The 18320-nt window shown below is 41.0% G+C and overlaps 3 protein-coding genes across 6 annotated transcripts in view; 2 read left to right on the forward strand and 1 right to left on the reverse strand.

The window, feature by feature from the left end:
- Positions 1-2565: 2565 nt before the first annotated feature.
- On the forward strand, positions 2566-7161 carry dhrs9 (dehydrogenase/reductase (SDR family) member 9). 4 transcript variants are annotated; one of them, XM_040147664.1, is made up of 5 exons: positions 2566-2822; positions 5425-5741; positions 5902-6160; positions 6253-6416; positions 6806-7029. In XM_040147664.1, exons 2-5 carry the CDS (start codon positions 5429-5431, stop codon positions 7027-7029), a joined length of 960 nt encoding a protein of 319 aa, XP_040003598.1. In that variant the 5' UTR covers positions 2566-2822; positions 5425-5428. The 4 variants fall into 4 exon arrangements, with proteins under 4 accessions (XP_040003598.1, XP_040003596.1, XP_040003599.1 ...); XM_040147662.1 differs by lacking the exon at positions 2566-2822 and adding an exon at positions 2829-3210; XM_040147665.1 differs by lacking the exon at positions 2566-2822 and adding an exon at positions 4102-4132.
- Positions 7162-7279: 118 nt separating this feature from the next.
- rdh1 (retinol dehydrogenase 1) lies at positions 7280-13131 on the forward strand. Its single transcript, XM_040147661.1, has 6 exons — positions 7280-7721; positions 9257-9292; positions 9481-9814; positions 11265-11523; positions 12030-12193; positions 12283-13131. The coding sequence occupies exons 1-6, from the start codon at positions 7719-7721 to the stop codon at positions 12507-12509; spliced, it is 1023 nt and encodes a 340-aa protein (XP_040003595.1). The 5' UTR covers positions 7280-7718; the 3' UTR covers positions 12510-13131.
- A 401-nt stretch (positions 13132-13532) lies between these two features.
- lrp2a (low density lipoprotein receptor-related protein 2a) overlaps positions 13533-18320 on the reverse strand; it is a 47954-nt gene continuing 43166 nt past the window's right edge. Inside the window, exons 68-79 of the mRNA XM_040147667.1 lie at positions 18143-18271; positions 17793-18016; positions 17456-17635; positions 16843-16962; positions 16538-16628; positions 16331-16398; positions 15681-15798; positions 15441-15561; positions 15084-15194; positions 14101-14217; positions 13935-14006; positions 13533-13807 (exon numbers count right to left, since the gene is read on the reverse strand). Of these exons, the coding sequence (XP_040003601.1) occupies positions 13637-13807; positions 13935-14006; positions 14101-14217; positions 15084-15194; positions 15441-15561; positions 15681-15798; positions 16331-16398; positions 16538-16628; positions 16843-16962; positions 17456-17635; positions 17793-18016; positions 18143-18271 (1522 nt within the window). The 3' untranslated portion in view covers positions 13533-13636. The remainder of the gene's footprint in view (positions 13808-13934; positions 14007-14100; positions 14218-15083; positions 15195-15440; positions 15562-15680; positions 15799-16330; positions 16399-16537; positions 16629-16842; positions 16963-17455; positions 17636-17792; positions 18017-18142; positions 18272-18320) is intronic.

The raw sequence follows: 18320 nt of genomic DNA on the forward strand, positions 1-18320 counted from the left end.
TATTAAGTTTGAGGTTTGTTACTGATCTATGATGCAAAGCGTGACCTGCCTTTATGAGAAAAATTTCAATTGTACAGTGCTTCTTGGTTCAATAAAAAGATTTTTGAAAAAGCAAAAAAATCAATTATCTATCTGTCTCCTACAATCACTGTAACTTTTTAACTACCCAACATTGTGGAGTGTCCTTGATTTATTAGTATGAATATATAAAATATGTGACTTTCTAAAAGCGGGAATTGAGATAAAATTATAGTAACCAAGCAGATGTGCGGGGGGTTAATGCCGGCTAGGACAAGTAGTAGAGGGCCATGGTTCGGAATTTGCTCCTTCTTTACAACCAGTTTATTCACAACACAGGTGATTGATAATACCACAGGAAGGAAGGGGCTCTAGTCAAAGACACACTGTGATAAAAACTGACTGTTCTGTTGGAACAAACTCACAGAGCTGAGGGTTGTCTGGCAAGGGGAAGCCTGTAATAATAATTGCAATCTAATAAGCAAAACACAGAACCAAGAAAAGTATACTCAAGTATACTTGAGAAAAGTATATGCCTTTTATGTATTCACGAGTAGTATATTAAAGTAAGTTGCACGTTCTGATTACTTTTGACAGCCAAAATAGTACACTATGAGTGTACTAAGACACTGTATGTTGCATTAAAGGAGTTTGTTATTCTGGAAAATACACTTATTCGTTGTCTTGCCAAGAGTTTGGTGAGAAGATTGATACCACTCTCATGTCTGTATGGTGAATATGAAGCTACACCCAGCAGGTGGTTACCCTACCTTAGCATAAAGGCAGGAAACTGGTTAATAGCTAGCCTGGCTCTGTTTGAAGGTTAACAAAATCCAAATCCGCCTACCAGCATCTCTAAAGCTCACCAATTAAAAGGTTGTATCCTGTGGAAACTCGAACCTCCGATGTACACACACTGAGAACTGACTTTTCAGCAAAGTAGGCATGTTTTGCCCAGCAGTTACATTTTTGAAATGAACATTATTTGCATTGTTTTGTATCGATGGATTTTTCAATGAGAGAGAAAGAACAGATTTTAATACTTTTAAATGAGGAAAATAGAACTTTTCTATGGAAAAAAAACCCACATCAGACACAAATTATTGTAACCATAATATTAAAACATATCTAAGTATACTTGAAAATAGTGTCATACTTTTACAGCCAAAAGTAATCAATTAGAAGAAGCTGGAGTGGAAAAGACATAATTCCATCTCATTGGAAAGCATCCAAATAGAAACAAGTGACTTCTGCAATCAAACAGAGAATGTAGAGCACATGTTTTTTATTTGCCAAAAGAATCTGAATGAGAGACACTTGTTAATGATTCAGTTTGAACAAAAAGGGATTAAAAATATATTAATATTAAAAAGATCTTAAAACAATCTTCCCAAAAAATTCTGGGAATGATGTTTTTAAACATACAGACAGCTGACAAATTAAAGGAAACACCAACATAAAGTGGTCTAGTAAGGTGTTGGGCCGCCAGAACAGCTTCAGTGCTCCTTGGCATTGACTTTACAGTCTCTGAACTCTACTGGAGGGACAGACGCCATCCCTCCAAAAGACATTCCATCCTTCGGTGTTTTGATGGTGGTGGTGGAGAGCACTAGACTGATAACAAGATTATAAGAACTCTATAAAAATCCGTTTTTAATAATGCTCCGTCTGGTTGCAATATGCCATTACAACAAACATCAACCTGACATTACCACGTGGTGTCCAGCAGGTGGCGGTCCTCACACAGCATTATTGCTGCGGGAACAAGAGGCCAGAGAGGGGCATTAAACACCTCATGTGTTTCCATGGACATGAGCTCAAATTTGTGCCCATGTGACTCAGTTCAAAGTGTCTTTCAGAACGGCTCTGAACGGTACCGGTGTCGGCAACTTATGCATGATATGTGCAGGTGTGCTGCTTTACAAGGTATCCATCCAACAGATATCAATGTCAATGTTCCCTTTATATGAGCTGCCGGACACAATATTATATCGATATTAAACCTTCAACTCGCACCATAGATGGGCGAAAACCAACGTTTGCCCGTTTGGTTTTGCATATTGTAAGAAATTTAAAGTATTCAGCCTATTCGTGTGCTGTATGTGCAATGTGAAGCCAACAACATCAATAATTTTATCCAACAAAAATGAAAAAAGTAAACGTCTTCAAAAATAAATACTTTACATTTTATTCATTGATTCATTCATATATTTATTGTAATCATTCATTCATTCAATCGTTCAGTTATTGATGTATTTATTAATTCATGTATTATATCGTCGCATTCATATCGCGATATGGGTAATTTTCCGGGCGAAGTCTGGTTGAGCCTTCACCCTGTGTGGACTCTCTGGAAGGCCGCCGGAAGTCCGCTTGTAGCTCCTTGTGGACTTGATGAATTGTAGGCCGGGACATCCCTCAGCACCCAGGGACTTCCGGGGAACGCGCCCGTTAAGTCCGCGAATCTAGGGGTGATCTGAAGTCCGGACATTTCGATTCAGCCCCAACGTCCACACTCATTGACTCATGGACGTTGGGGCTGAGTCGAAATGTCCGGACTTCAGGGCACTCGTAGATTCGCGGACTTAGCGGGCGCGTTCCCCGGAAGTCCCTGAGGTCTCAGCGCTGTCCCACTGTCAAATCGTCGCGTTCATGAGGGCTCACTCGCTGACATTTTGCGCCCGTTATGCACCCTTTCCTAAGGCCGCCTTTCTGTAGACTCTACCTGAGAGAATTGCCCGCGATTCATAGCGTTGTGATGTCACACACCAGGGGACGCACGGAAGCGTTAAAAAAAAAAAACGGTAAAAAACACTTTTGCTAAATAATGCTGTTTTGACAAAAACGAGTAAATTGATTATTTGACGATTACCTATCGTCCATCCTGTAAGGCAATAGCATGGGGAGGCGTCCAAGTCACAGTTGGGCCCTGAAGAAAGTTAAAAAAACGTAAAATAAAGTCCCAAACTCACAGCGGTTACGAAACATGTTCCCAATCAATCATTAATCGGGTGACGTCAATTAAGTGCGTGAGGGTTCAGGGTTTAGGCCTTGTGTGGGGGGATTGTGACTGGGCAAAAACCCACTTTGGCAAGATCTTACCCTTTCTGAGGTGTTTCTTCTGGATATTTATTCCGTCCCGGGCTCTGCATAGCGACGCTGGTTCGTGCACTCACCGGAGACAATACACATGTAAGTTTCTTTTTCGCACTCTTAACGAGATGTACAGCTAGTTCTGCCTGGTCCACTCGTCTGAACCCTCGTCCACTTATTGAAATGTCATAGCTTTTCAAAAGAAATAACACGGTGATCTAGTTAACGAAGTGGGCATTCAGTCTGAATATCAGCCTAAAAGTTGCTGCATTGAAGGTTCCCAAGAGCACAGTGGCCTCCATAATTCTTCAATGGAAGAAGTTTGGAACAACCAGGATTCTTACTAGAGCCGGTCACCGACCAAACTGAGCATCGGGGGAGAAGGGCCTTGGTAGGAGAGGTGACCAAGAACCTGATGGTCACTCCGGCTGAGCTCCACAGATCCTGTGTGGAGATGGGAGAAACTTCCAGAAGTACAACAATCAATGCAGCACTCCACCGATGTGGGCTTTACGGCAGAGCGGCCAGACGGAACCCTGTCCTCGGTGAAAGACAGTGAAGGCCTGCTTGAAGTTTGCAAAAAAGCAGCTAAAGGACTCTCGATTTGTGAGATGAACCAAGATTGAACCATCCAAAACCGTGAAGCATGGTGGTGGCAGCATCATGCTGTGGGGGTGTTTTTCAGCATCAGGGACAGGGAGACTGGTCAGGGTTGAGGGAAAGCTGAATGGAGGAAAGTACAGGGATATCCTTAGTGAAAACCTGGTCCAGACCGCTCAGGACCTCAGACTGGTCTGACTGTTCACCTTCCAACAGGCTAATGACCCTAAGCACACAGCCAAGACAACACAGGAGTGGCTTAGGGACAACACTGTGAATGTCCTTGAGTGGCCCAGCCAGAGCCCTGATTTGAACCCAATCGAACATCTCTGGAGAGACATGAAAATGGCTGTCCACGATCCAACCTGACAGAGCTTCAGAGGATCTGCAGAGAAAAATGGCAGAAAATCCTCAAATCCAGGTGTGCAAAGCTTCTCACCTAATACCCAAGAAGACACAGGTGCTTCAACTGAGTACTGAGTAAAGGGTCTGAATGCTTATGTCAATGTGATATTTCACCTTTTTCTCAAAATAAATTTGCAAAAACTTCCAAAATTCTGTTTTTGCTTTGTCATTATAGGGAAAAAAATCAATTAAAACAATTTTAGCAAAAGGCTAAAACATAAAAAAATGAGAAAAACTGAATACTTTCTGAATGCACTGACTATTCAGTGGAGTTGAAATGATTAGTCGATTAATTGATGAGTCGATCAAGAGAATGTAATCAACTATTTTGATCAATAAATTAATCACATAAGGCAAGGCGATTGTATTTATATAGCACAATTTATTACAGGTAAAAACAATTCTAATTTTTTTTTTCAAGCAAAAATACTTAAGATTCCCTAGGTCCACCTCAAAGGATTCACTGCTTTTCTTTGTCTTGTATGATAGTAAAATAACTATCTTTGAGTTTTGGACTGTTAGTCCAAACGATTGATTGACTAATAGAGAAAATAATTCGTAGATTAATCTGCTATGAAAATAATCCTTAGTTGCAGCCCTAATATTCAGTCTCAGTTGATCTGGCTAAATTGTGAAACGACAGTCATGTAAGTTGTTGAAACATTCGTCAATTAGCTGATTAGTCAATCAACAGGAAATCAGTCATAAATTATCTTAATTATCAATTAATCATTTAAGATTGATTGAATCACCGGTTTCAGCTTCTGAAATTTTAATGTTTGCTCATTTTCTTATAGTAGTGTATTAATGTATGACTTAATGATGAATTGATGAGATAATCAATTTATAAGTCAATTGATAATTCTGTAATATTTAGTTTGAGCCCTGTGAAATTAATTTATTTAGACTGTCCATTTAATATCTTTATATTAAGATGTTTTAAAAACCTCTCCTCACATGCAATAAAATCACATACAGTCAATATGGGGTTGAAAGTCCATATTTTTATCCATTGTATTTTGACCAATACATTATTGACATAATACAAGGCCCAGTGAAGCAACAACACAGAATCACACCATGATAAAATAAAAGCAACAACAAAATCTTCACATGTCAAAACCCATTTAAAGAGCAGATGTTGGTGGAACAATTGAGGAGGAACTCATTTCCTTTTTGAGCGGACTTGTCATTTGATTTTGCTGGTGAAGATTAAGTTTCAGCATTATAGAGCAGCTGTCCTCTCCTTACTTGGTTCCACTATTTCTCTTTCTTCTCACATCAGTGGTTTCATTTTTTTCCATTTAGAAATATGTTCCTTTACGTCCTCGGTCTGGTGGCTCTTTGGTTCGGCTATCGCTGGTTCAAGGAAACCAAACGGGTGTCCAACCGGGAAGATAAATATGTCTACATCACTGGCTGTGACTCTGGGTTTGGTAACCTCCTTGCGAGAACCCTGGACAAGCTGGGCTTCCGTGTGATCGCAGCCTGTTACACTGAGAAGGGTGAGGATGAGCTGAAGAAGATCTCCTCCGACAGACTGACGACCACACACCTGGATGTCACCGACTCTGGAAGTGTCGCCAGAGCAGCAGGTCTGATCAAGACCTTGGTTGGAGAGAAGGGTGCGTGTGTTCATGGGTGCTTATTTTACTGCATTTATTTTATTTGATACTTGTTTACCACATGGGTGTTATGTTAAGCTCAAATCTCTGCAAAGTGCCATGCACATGGGTGTTATCACTCTCATCTCATTGTGTTTATCTTGTACCGGTGTTGCTTCAGGCTTGTGGGCTGTTGTGAACAACGCCGGAGTCGGTCTGCCGTCTGGTCCCACTGACTGGCTCACTATTGAGGATTATAAACACATGCTGGCCGTCAATCTGTGCGGGGTGATAGATGTAACACTGAGCGTCCTCCCTCTCATCAAGAAGGCCAAAGGCAGAGTGGTGAATGTCGCCAGTGTGTTTGGACGAATCAGCCCGTTCGGTGGACCTTACTGTGTGTCCAAGTACGGGGTGGAGTCCTTCAATGACAGTCTGCGGTGAGAGGAGATATAACCTTTTCATGCTGTACCACACATTGCTATTCCCATGTGTATGTTCTTGACTTGTAGCAGCTCATTTTGTGTTTCAGTTTAAACGTGGCACCGTTTGGAGTCAAGGTCGCTTGCATTGAGCCAGGGTTCTTCAAAACAAATATAACCGATTCAGTGATGTTGAAGAATAACATGAAGAAGCTCTGGGACAGATTACCTCAGGATGTGAAGGACGACTATGGACACGGTTTCTTGGAGCAAAGTGAGTTACTGCATCTTTGTTAACAGAAAATGCCAATTATCATAATCTGGTATGCTCTCAGATAGGACTCCAAGAATAAAAAGGGCTGGGTTCATGGTCAAATTAATACCCCAAATCTGAGTAGATCTGAGGGGGCAGTAATGAACATTGGGGTTAACTGCTCAGCAATATAACAAGGTGCAAGGCCCAATAGTATTTTCCAATCCAACATTGTCTGTACCTATACAGACATACCTATACCTATAATTAACTTTTATATAGCTTTTTCTCCATGAAACCTGCTAGTAAATTATAAGGAAATTATTAGCAATTAAAACTTTTGAAATAAAGGGTTGATCTAATAAAGTATACTGTGTACAAACCACGCGTGTGAAATGTTTCTCTTTCAGCTCTGGAAAAGCTGGATGAAAGGTTGGGGCAGTTAACGGACGCGGACCTGATGAAGGTGGTCAGCTGCATGGAGCACGCCGTCTCCGCCGTTCACCCTCGTACTCGCTACTCTCCTGGATGGGACGCAAAGTTCGTCTGGTTGCCTCTTTCGTACATGCCAACCTGCATCTCAGATAGACTTTTCCTTAAAAATAGTCCCAAACCAAAAAAATCTGTCCTGTAGAATGAGTTATTGGGTGGAACTGGTTCAGACAAACTAAAAAAAAATCTTCTTTTATTTTCGCTGCAGTAACTGTTTGTAAGCAGTGTTCTACACCATTGGTAGCATCATATAAACATACTCTGTATTCTAAAACGTGTTTGGCTCTTCATTATGTTTTTGACTCGATTCCAGATAATGCCTGTAATCAAGTAATGGCCTTTGACCCCAGACAATGTCGTTTGCTTCTCAAGTCACAATATATTGATCCTCAGCACAGTGTCACACCTCTGTTAACTTGTAACACATTTGTTCTTGATGTACTTTGGCTCCCCTGCCTCTGTTTAAACCCGCTCGTTTGATCATTGTCATTCATTTCTCCTCAATATCAAAGACAAAGAATAGTGTTTTTCTCTGTAACCTTTGGGCTGAGTTGTTGCGTTTTCAGCGTGGATTTTAGGTCAAAGGGGAACGCGGTTATCGAAAGCAGGGGTCATGTAATCTGGTTTTGTCGATTACACAATCCCACCCCATGCTGTTGAAACAGTAAACCCTGGACCTTGACTCTGCAGACACACTGAGGTCAGTCCAAAGAAACTTAAGCCTAACTTCCCCTGGAGCGTCCAGTGTTGACTGAGAAAGGATCGTCACTGCACTCAGTGATCTAATTGTCTTGATCAGGAAGACACACCTACAGCTAAAGAACTGTAGCCATGGTATGTGTGCGTTATTATTATTATTACACGTTACATAGCTTTAATTAATATTAACTTTGGCTTTCATGCTCATCGGGAACACCCAAACAGCTGGCATATGTATATAAACCTGTTATTTTCATTTATTTGACACAAAAAAAATTAACTATTCAATAATTGAACACTCCAAGTGACTAACTGAACCATTTAGGATTTTTTGTACCAACCAGCTTAATGAGATCAGGAATGAATCAGTAAATGGCTTTTTTTTTTTTTTTTAAATGATTTGAGCACCACTGACATCATTCAGTTCATCTCTTGTCATCTGTTATCTGTTGGTATTGCACAGCGGTGCAAGAAGTATTAAGATCTTTAACTTAAGTAAAAGTGGCAATACCCCAAAGCAAATACTGCGAGTGGTTTTACTACTACCAGTAAAAGTCCAGCTTTCACAATTTTAGTCAAGTATAGAAATACTACAAGAAAATGTAGTTAGAAATGTACTGAAAAGTTTCAAAAGTAAAAGTGTCCATTATGCCGAAAAATTAATGTTATATTATTGTGCTTTGTTATTGGATTAGTATAACTAATGCAATCACGTGTGAGTAGCATTTACCGTTGGTTGAGGTGGTGTTAGTTTTCACTAATTTAACCATATTTTATAAGATGATCGTATTTTTTGAACGCGAAATGAGCAGCCGAAAAGCAGCCAGTGATTCGAGCTGTCAAACAAATGTGGAGTAAAAGTATAAAGTGGCATAAAGTGGGAGTACTCAAGTGCAGCACGAGTACCTGACAGTACTTAGGTACAGTACTGGAGTAATTATAGTTCGATACTTTACCACTGACATTGCAGCGGACGTTTCACATCTGATACTTCAATACTAAAACCAGACCTATTTGCATTGCCAGATGCCGCTTGTGATTTGGGTGAACTGACCCTTTAGTTTCAGGACATCGTCTCATTTCTCTCATGCAGCCACAACCGGCCTTATTCTATTTTGTTTCACTTTTGCTGCATTGCGTGATTTTGATCGTTCATTATCATTATTATTATTATTATTATTTAACTTCTTATTTCACTCATTATTTGATATGAGGGTTTTGCTGCCGTGGCCGGATTAACCCACTAGGGGGCTCTGATGCAGAAATGATCTGTGGGCCCCCATGTGGCAATTTGGCTAAATATCAGTAATTTTTTTTTTTTTTTAAGAATATGCGCTTGTTTACGTTTTGACACTGGCCGCAGGAGTTTAAATGCATTTTTTTTTTTTTTTTTTTTGATGAAGTGGGTGTTTGTACAAGTTTTAATCCAGTTTGTGTTGGTGCTGCATATCCCTGCTGCTTATTCCCGGTAGGGACAAGTACAGCGGTGAAAGTTATTGGTTAATAATGTTGGGTCTAGATCATGTTGTGGCCAAACTGATGCACTTTGGGTATTTTACATGTTAATCTTCCGCGCCTGTGCGCGCGTGTGTGTGTGTGTGTGTGTGTGTGTGTGTGGGAGCTTTAACGTTTTTGAGCGGAAGAAACTCATCTCACGTTTGTGCACCCAGGTGTCAACTGACAACCTAACGACATATTTATTAGAGGTAAGTTGATTTTTTTTCTTTTCTCTCTCTCTCGTCGCACTATTCGCATCAATATTCACATCTGTTTCCAACCACTTCCATGGAAAAGACGAAAGGCAAGAAAAAATGTTTGATTTTAGGATTTACAGGAGTCAAAATGTGAACCAAAAGCGAAAGGTGTGTTTTTTTCCTTTCTTTCTTTTCTCCAGGTAATCTGTTCTTCACCTCTGCTCTTCACCTCCGCGCTACTCGTGGCCGCTCTCGCTTCCCTCCGCTGGCGCGTCAGAGATGCCGACAGGGTCGGCGGCCTCGGCCGGAGGCACGTGTTGGTCACAGGCTGCGACAGCGGCTTCGGGAATCTGCTGGCCCGGCAGCTGGACGCAAAGGGCCTCCGAGTCATAGCCGCCTGTCTCACGGAGAGAGGCGCGGCGGAGCTGGAGGCAGCGGCCTCCCCCAGGCTGAAGACGCTCCTGCTGAACGTCACAGACAGCGAGAGCATCGGCAGGGCGGCGGAGTTCGTGAGCGGAGAGGTCGGGGAGCGAGGTGAGCCGGGCGGACGGCGGGGGGCTACGCACAGATAGGGTGCCAGTCAGAGTGAGGCACTGGAGGAGATAAGGCAACCTGGACCATCCCATCCTCCTACTGAGAGCATTTTAACAACCAGACACACACTAAAGCCTCTCCAGGCATAAATCTGCGCTTCGGATGGATACAAACTTGATCCTGACTTTATTCTAAACATTTAAAACACTTTTTACACCCTGCTTTATTTGTAGAGTGGATTTACCTTACAAATCCACTGTGTTGCAATTCTGTTTTAACACTGTACAGTCTGTACCAGATACTGTTCCCTATACTATGGCATTTTGGCCTATGAACACTGATTACATAAGCAGAGTGCCAGTCCATTAATCTCTTAGGATTTCCATATTAAGACTGAGCTAGTTAACCGAACTTCATAGAAAGTCTCATTAGTTTTGTGTCTGCAGTCATTTGAGATTGGTTACTCTCAACCTTCTACAATAATTATGAATTAAAGATACAACTTTTCAGAATCAGACTTTATTCATCAAGTACATGTTCGTAAGGAGTTGATTTTGGTGCAGGGGTCAGTAAAGCAAAATAAAGAGAATAGAACAACAGTGGTTACTTAAGGTTATAGTAAAGGTTTTGATGCTTTTATTTGTCATATATGATGAATCTTTCAGGATTTTGGATTATTGGTCAGATAAAATAAATATTCTGAAAATGTCATATTGGGATCTTTCACTATTTTCTAACATTTTATAAACAAAACAATTAATCGTGAACAAATGAATTAACCAACAATGAAAATAATCATTAGTTGCAAGAAGACTGTGTAGAACTGAGTTAATGTGTTAAATGGTATAAATAAATGCAAAGATACCAGGAATGAAAGATTATCGCAGTACAATCACTGGCTGTGTAAATATCCATAGTGTGCAAAAGTAGCCTGTTTGGATAAGATGCACATATGTGAAAAAGTACAAAACGTCAAGGAGATCAAGGTCTTTTTTGGTCTTTGATTCAGATTTTGGCAACAGTAAGTAAAGACCATCTAAATTAAACGGGTCACACGACCATTCTCCATGACGATGGTCTGCACCTCAATGTGTGCACGTTCTCAAAGCCCCGTGGAGTAAGGCCAGTGAGAGACGTCTACAGAGGCATAGGTAGATGACTGTATCAAGTTTACCTTTTTTTTATGGATGCATGTGAGTAGTTGAGCCATTTAACCAGTTTAGACAACAAATGGTTCAAATATATTTACTGAATTTGCAAAATATAAATAGAGAACCCACCATTCTCACACACACAAACATTTGCCAGTTTGCTGCCAGTCAGCTGGACCCTCCCTAGTCCTTCAAACCGACTCTGGCACAGAGTCATTTATTAATTAACAAAAGAGAAATGAAGTTGATAAATGCTGTCGCTGGAGATTTGGTAATTAACCCGCCCTTTTCCTCTGCAGGTCTGTGGGGGCTGGTGAACAACGCTGGCAGGTCCATACCCATCGGCCCAACCGAATGGATGCAGTTGGCGGATTTTGCACAGGTCTTGGATGTGAATCTGTTGGGAGTCATTGAGGTGACTCTCAAGTTTCTGCCACTGCTGAAGAAAGCCCAGGGCAGGGTGGTGAATGTGGCCAGTATCCTGGGCAGACTGTCTCTCTGCGGTGGAGGATACTGCCTGTCCAAATATGGAGTGGAAGCCTTTTCTGACAGCCTCAGGTAAAGGGACGGAAACTGATTCATCACACATGCTCTTACGCTTAAGACATGCTGTAAAGAGGGAAGTAGAAACAAAACAGACCTGTAGTTTCTTTTAGAGTACGGAAAATCTTAAATGTTCCTGTGGGGCAATTTGGCTTATGACGCTTCACACCATCAGATCATGGTAAATGTTAACACTCAACAAAGAAAGTATAGAACAACTTTCAAGCTTGTAAAATTCTCGGGGAGGACCAATCTTTGGTTTAAAATCAAAAACTACTTTATATACATTTAGATAGTTTAGCCTAGTGGTTCCCAATGTAAGGGTTGGGCCCCTCTCTAGGGTCACAAGATAAATCTGAAGGGCCCAAGAGATGACTGCTGGGATAGGACAGAAGGGGGGGGGGGAGCCCTGCTACACAAATGTGTATTTATTTTTTTAACTTTTCACTTATTTTTTGGTATTTAAGAAGTTTTTTTAGTTGCATTAAAAAAAAAAAAAATTATTTGCTTCTTCTGCCCAGGAGGGACATGCAGCACTTTGGTATCAGAGTGAGCATTATCGAGCCCGGCTTCTTCAAGACAGGTCTGACCCAGCTGGATCTTTTAGAAGCCGACCTGAAGAAGCTGTGGACTCGCCTCCCTCAGGACGTTAAAGCCTCATATGGGGCCACATACTTGGAAGACTGTGAGTTGGAGGTGCAGTTTATTTCATTCAGCAAGTGTCAAATAAATATCCTAAATGATTCCTCTCGTTTGTTTTTGTCCCCCCATCAGACGTGAAAGCTCAGAACTTCTCCATGCGCTTCTTGTGCAGTCCAGACATCTCCAAGGTGACAAGGTGCATGGAGCACGCGCTGACAGCTTGTTTCCCACGCACACGGTACAGCGCAGGCTGGGATGCAAAGCTTTTTTGGATTCCTCTCTCCTATCTCCCTTCATTTATTTCAGACTTTTTCATCAGTGTGCTTCTTCCTTCGCCTAAAGATGAAAGAAACATCTAGCGGACGACTTGTGAACTAAACGACTGAACTGTAGTAACCGCTGCCGCTCTAAAAGGGTTTGTCTGACTTTTCCGGTCAGTAATGTGTATGAATGAAAACATGAAAATGAATGTTATAAAATGAAACATACTGTAACATTAAGGGGTGGAGGAAAAACAAAAAAAAAAAAACACCTGTCCAGACTGTGTTACAAAATAGGAAATTTATTCATTCATGTCTCAGCAGCAGCAATTTAAACCACGTGGGCATGTTCTGGATGATCACAGGTACAGTTTTTTTTTTTCGTCCTCATTATGATACAAAATATATCATTCTGTAAAGTAAAGAATTTATTCACTTTGTTTATAAAACAACTCTACATCTGCATCCTCAGGTCACGTGTGGCTCTTGTAGAGATAATCAACTACATAAATTCATTTCCATGCAACAGACATGGGCAAGTTCAAGTATTGTTCCAAACTATTTAGGCCATTATTCCAATATCATTACAAAAAAAAAAAAAAAAAATGATCATGTTGATTCAAAGTTACAAAGTCAGGGAATGTAGGTAGAGATTAAGAATGCTTCGCACACGTATTTGAGCTCATGTGTCTGTTTATACCGGAGCACGTATGAGTTTCTTTTGTTTTGCTTCAATTTTTCAGCCCTGAAATGAGGTATATAAACGTGACGGATGAAGTAAATACATCCTCAGTTTAGTTCAGTGGCAAAAAATGTCACTATCCAGCACATTTCTGTGAAAACCTTCAATCATATAAGTACTGTACATTCAGACTGCAGCTCACCTTTTATATGTGTTGTTGTGTTTATGTCGAACTATTCATAGGATCTATTTCAGAATCTTACTGTTCAAATTTACAAATATACAACATATTTATTAACATTTCTATCAGCAGCTTCAGTGCAAAGATATACATATTGTACATCAGAATAAAGAAAAAAACATCAACACAAGAATTGGCATAAGAAATGTCAGAAGGCATAGTCACAGAAGACTTTTTTCTTCATTCTATAGAAATGTATTTCTCTTTTCTAAAACAATTTGAGTTTTGTACACAGGCTGCATAAAAAAATAAATTCTGTGCAAAGTGTGTTTGTTTTTTCGATTCCTGTCTGTAAGAGAGGGGTTATACATCGCTGTCCTCTTTAACAAGGTTGGCCGTGTCCTTGAAACTGTCCTCAGTTGGCGAAAAGGTGCTGGGACGATCCCTCTTCTGAGGTTTGGTGGGGGGGACAAACGGAGAAGGGTCAGGGGCAGAAGGGTCCCCGCTGCCGCCTACAGGCTTTTCATCCTTCATCTGTAAAGCAATGCAGAAGGTAAACCAGATTTAAACAAAAAAACAAAAAAAAACAAAACTCTACTTTTTGTTTTGGAACTCGGGTCTTAAAAATCTTCATCATTGCGATTAACATGCCCAAACTCACCTCTGAGTATGAAGGGTTTTCAAATGTCGTGCTTGGCTTTAATTTTCGTTTGAATAAGCTCCACTTTGACTCCTGCAAACAATCACAAACGGCGAGGTGACGTCACACTTGAGTAATTCAGCTTGTGTCGTTTTAAATGGACATCACTGTTTAAAAAGAGACTCACCTGAACAGGTTTGGCGCTGACAGCAGATGTGCTCACAACGCCCACACCCTGATCCCCGCGGTACGCCGGGTTCACAAAGTTGTTCTCCAGCTGTTCACCACTCACATTAACAGTAACCTGCAAGGTTGCCATACATGTCATAACTGCCTGCAAATGAGCTAACTGGCATTTACTAATTACCAAAATTTGTCACTTTGAAGGGTAAATGAAATATTTAGACAGTCATCAGGAGACACATGCACATTCATAAAGTTTTTCTAGGTGCTGGATAACAAGTATCTTTAAAAAAAAAAAAAAATGCACTGATCCAAATTCTTCTTTCATTCTACATGGACATGACAATATTTTGACCACGTGATTTCCTCATGTCCATGTAGAATAAAAGAAGAGTTGGGAATGAGACAGCAGTGCGCAGCAATTTCTTTTGTCGTTTTGTGAATAAAATATTCAGTGATGACGAGGCTCTTGTGGCCCACACACACCAACACTGAGCCATTTAAAAATTTCCCATTAAATCCAAAAATATTCCCAACACTTACCGTGCCATACTGTACTACTGTGAAACTGAAATCCTAATTCCTTTTTTTGTCGGCCAGCAGTATTTTCATTCACTATTTCAATGAAATCTAGTCATACTGTATACTTCTGAGATGTCCTGCTCACATACAGTCTAACCTGTCTGGTCGAATTAAATACATATATTTTATGAAAATGAAATACAAACGTAAGTGCATTTTGTTGAATATTGTCGATTATAACATGATTGTAGAAAGATGTTAATTAAAACAAAAAAAAATTACTTTCCTTTGGAAGATGCTGAAATGATGAAACCCACTGAACTGTGAGCAGTATGTGGTTTGCAGGAATAGTTAGTGATTTTTTTTTTTTTTTGGGTGGTGTTAATTGATGCCATGCAATTCTATGTGTGATGGACCATTTAAATGGTATGACACAAAAACAAAACAAAAAAATATCATTCATACCTGTGTGGCATGAATGACAGCAGGATCACCGGACACTCCGGGAGCGGTGGCGTATAATGGGTTCTCAAATGTGATCGGCTGCCTCCCAGCTTCCATAGCAAAGTTATCATCCTATGGGGATATTATATTGGTAAGATTGGTTTTACAGTAATTATTAAACCTCAAAAGACAGACTATTGATTTACTAAGCTCTTGTTTCTCAACTGATGTTGAAACAAGCAGTTCTAAAAAGGAGTGCTAAAATAAAAACTTGTCAATAAACACCACATAGAGCACTTGTTTGTGAGTTAAAAATGCTGACACTTTCAGTGACTTGGGAGAATGTTAACTGCTAATGGGCAGTCTTCCTGGACTCACCATCTGCATGGCCGTGTCAATGAATGACACTCCAATGTGTGAAGGTCCAAGATCAACATTATCACCAGAGCGAAACGTCACCCCGTTCCCAGTGTCACCGGACTTCACCAGGCTACTGAGGCTGGACAAAAAACAAAACACCCCAATGTGGACTTTGGTCTAAATACTCTAGTGTGAGCTTCAGTACAAAAAACATGCGCTGAATGGAGAAGGCAGAATCAAAGGCGAGAGCTGAGATACCTGGGTAGTTTGGGCATGGAGGGGATGAAGGATCCTGTTCGTTTGTAGTTGAGGAAAACCCCCACAGCCAAAGCTCCAGTTATCAGGATGATAATGACGGCCAGTAAAACAGCCACAGCTAAACACAGGGAGAGTGGAAAATATTCAGTTGTGTGGTTGTGAGACACTGGGAACAAGATGCTGATGATAAACATTCCTAATAATATTTTGCTGACTAGTCTGCTACTGCTGAGGTTAAACAGTGATCCATTGTAGTATTACTTGGCTATTTATTGAGCAAAAGTGTGATCGTGGCTCATCAGCGTCTCCAGTATTTGCTGATCCAGACTGTTTTCTAAGCAGTTTTATTGCCCTGCCATTAGTTAGATAAGTAACAAGTGTGACTTCATCACTTTTGGCCATGATCTGCTTCAGTCAAGCCAGCAGATCATGACTGTTACTGTGCGGCAGCTCACAAATATCAACCACTGCAAATGTGAAGGACTCCCACAGATTATTGGTTGTAAGAATTTGTTTAGTCAACTTCTCGCAAAAAGTGTAACTAATTCATTATGAAAAGCTCTGCAACGTGTTAAGAAGTATGAACTGATTCAGATACTTTGAATGAGAATAAATAAATAAAAGGATAGATAATAGGAGAAGTGCAGTACCCGTTCCTGCTGGAGCGCCCCTTGACTTCCCCATCTCACAGTAGCTGCCCACATAACCGTATGGACATCTAAACCGAATAAACATAACAGCAACAGCATCTTAGAGTATGTCTGAAAAAGCTGGAATATCAAATATATCAGACATTAGTGTGTATGACTGATGGACAATCATTTACTGGTGTAAATGGCACCCGCAGCTACACTCACTTGCACTTGGGCAGACCGCCTTCATCAGTGTAGCAGGTTCCACCATTCATGCATCTGCATGCAAGGGGCATTGCAACAGGTGCCTCAATGGCTGCAGGAGCAAAAGCCAGGCAAACGACAGAAATAAAAAAAACAAAAAGGAATAAAAAATAAAAAATACATCATCACACCACAATCTCACAAAACCACACAGGAGCAGCCAGGCACATGTGGAGAATTTGGATTTAGGAATGCAAAATGAGATGCAACACAACAGCTAACACGAGACTACAGACTGTACATGCAGTCAGGCTGTTGTTGTTTACCTGCATCGCATTTGTTGGAGTCAAACTCCAACTGAGAGGAGCCTTGCGGGCAGGCGCAGGTGTACCCACCAGGCCGGAGGAGACACAGGTGACTGCACACATTCTTACAAGGGTTGAGCACTGAAGAGGACGGAGTATAAAGAATAACACTGTTAGACATGGTTCAATGCAAGAGAAAATCCTTCCCTGAAAATGCATCCTGTAGAATAAGCTCACAGCCGGTTGATTACATATTTTTATAACACACATGTACCACATCAACAAAGCTTTATTACAGCTCCCCTTCACACTTTGATTGTTTGGAAAATCTTCAGAACACCAAAGCATATGAACAGGTGTGCTCTTTGTTTCCAGGCCTGATTTTAAATGTACAGTTCTCAAAGTCTGCACAGAACTAGCTAAAACAGCTGTTATGTGTGCTGCTCCCTCTGCCTGTGACCTTCTGAAAAATGGGGTCTCTCTTTGTGAATTCATTGCTCTCCTCTCTGGCTGTCAATGTTCTGGGTTATTGTAGAAATTCAGTCTGGTAGTCCAGGTGCTATCAAGGTGGTATCTACAGTGAAATTGGTTCATATTCTGCACAAACCCGACACGGATCCTTCTGTGTTCTGACCTGAACGGATGTGTCGCTGCTCCTGGTAAATGCGGACTTGAGTCAGCCAGGGGTTGATGGTTAGAATTTTGACTTTATGTCCTTTCCCAAACTTATTAGTCCTCCACACTTCACCCTTCTCTTTTGTCGTCCAGTACACATGCCCTTCGAAGACATCCAGACTGTAGGGATGTCCAATATCTGGAACAGAGAAAACCCAATACTGTTAATGCACATCATACTCAGTCTTTGATCACCTTCACTATGCGTTGAATAAAAACACTGAATTTATCAGCACCCATAAAGCTTCAACTGTGTATGACTGCAGACTGTCTGCCCTGTAGCTCAGTGTTCTGACCTCCTGATATTACGATCTTCCTGTCTGTGCCATCAGGCTTCATGGACTCAATGATGTTTTCTTTGGAGTCGCACCAGTAGATCCTATTTCCGTTCAGATAGTCCAGAGCCAGCCCAGTAGGCCAGCCCAGGTCCTCTTCGTTCACCAGCACCTCTCTGTGCTGACCGTCCATCCACGCTGATTCTATCTTGGGTTTCCTGCCCCAGTCTGTCCAGTACATCATTCTGCCATACAGAAATAATTACAAAGACATTTTTTTTTTGCCTGGACATAAAGCCTCCTTATGCTGCACAAAAGAATTACAGACGCAAACGAAATATTTTTAATACTAAGGCTCAACAGCCTCCTACCCGAGTGATGGATTGACAACAATAGCAGCAGGCTGGTCAAGGTCAGTGTGGATCAACCACTTCCTGTACCGCCCATCCAGTTCGGCCACTTCAATTCGATTGGTCCCTGAATCTGTCCAGTAAATGTGCCTGTAAAGTGTAATAAGTACATAGTGAGCAGCTGAGTGAAACTTAGAGG

This window comes from Xiphias gladius, chromosome 16 (genome assembly GCF_016859285.1).
Source record: "Xiphias gladius isolate SHS-SW01 ecotype Sanya breed wild chromosome 16, ASM1685928v1, whole genome shotgun sequence".
Classification (NCBI taxonomy): domain Eukaryota; kingdom Metazoa; phylum Chordata; class Actinopteri; order Istiophoriformes; family Xiphiidae; genus Xiphias; species Xiphias gladius.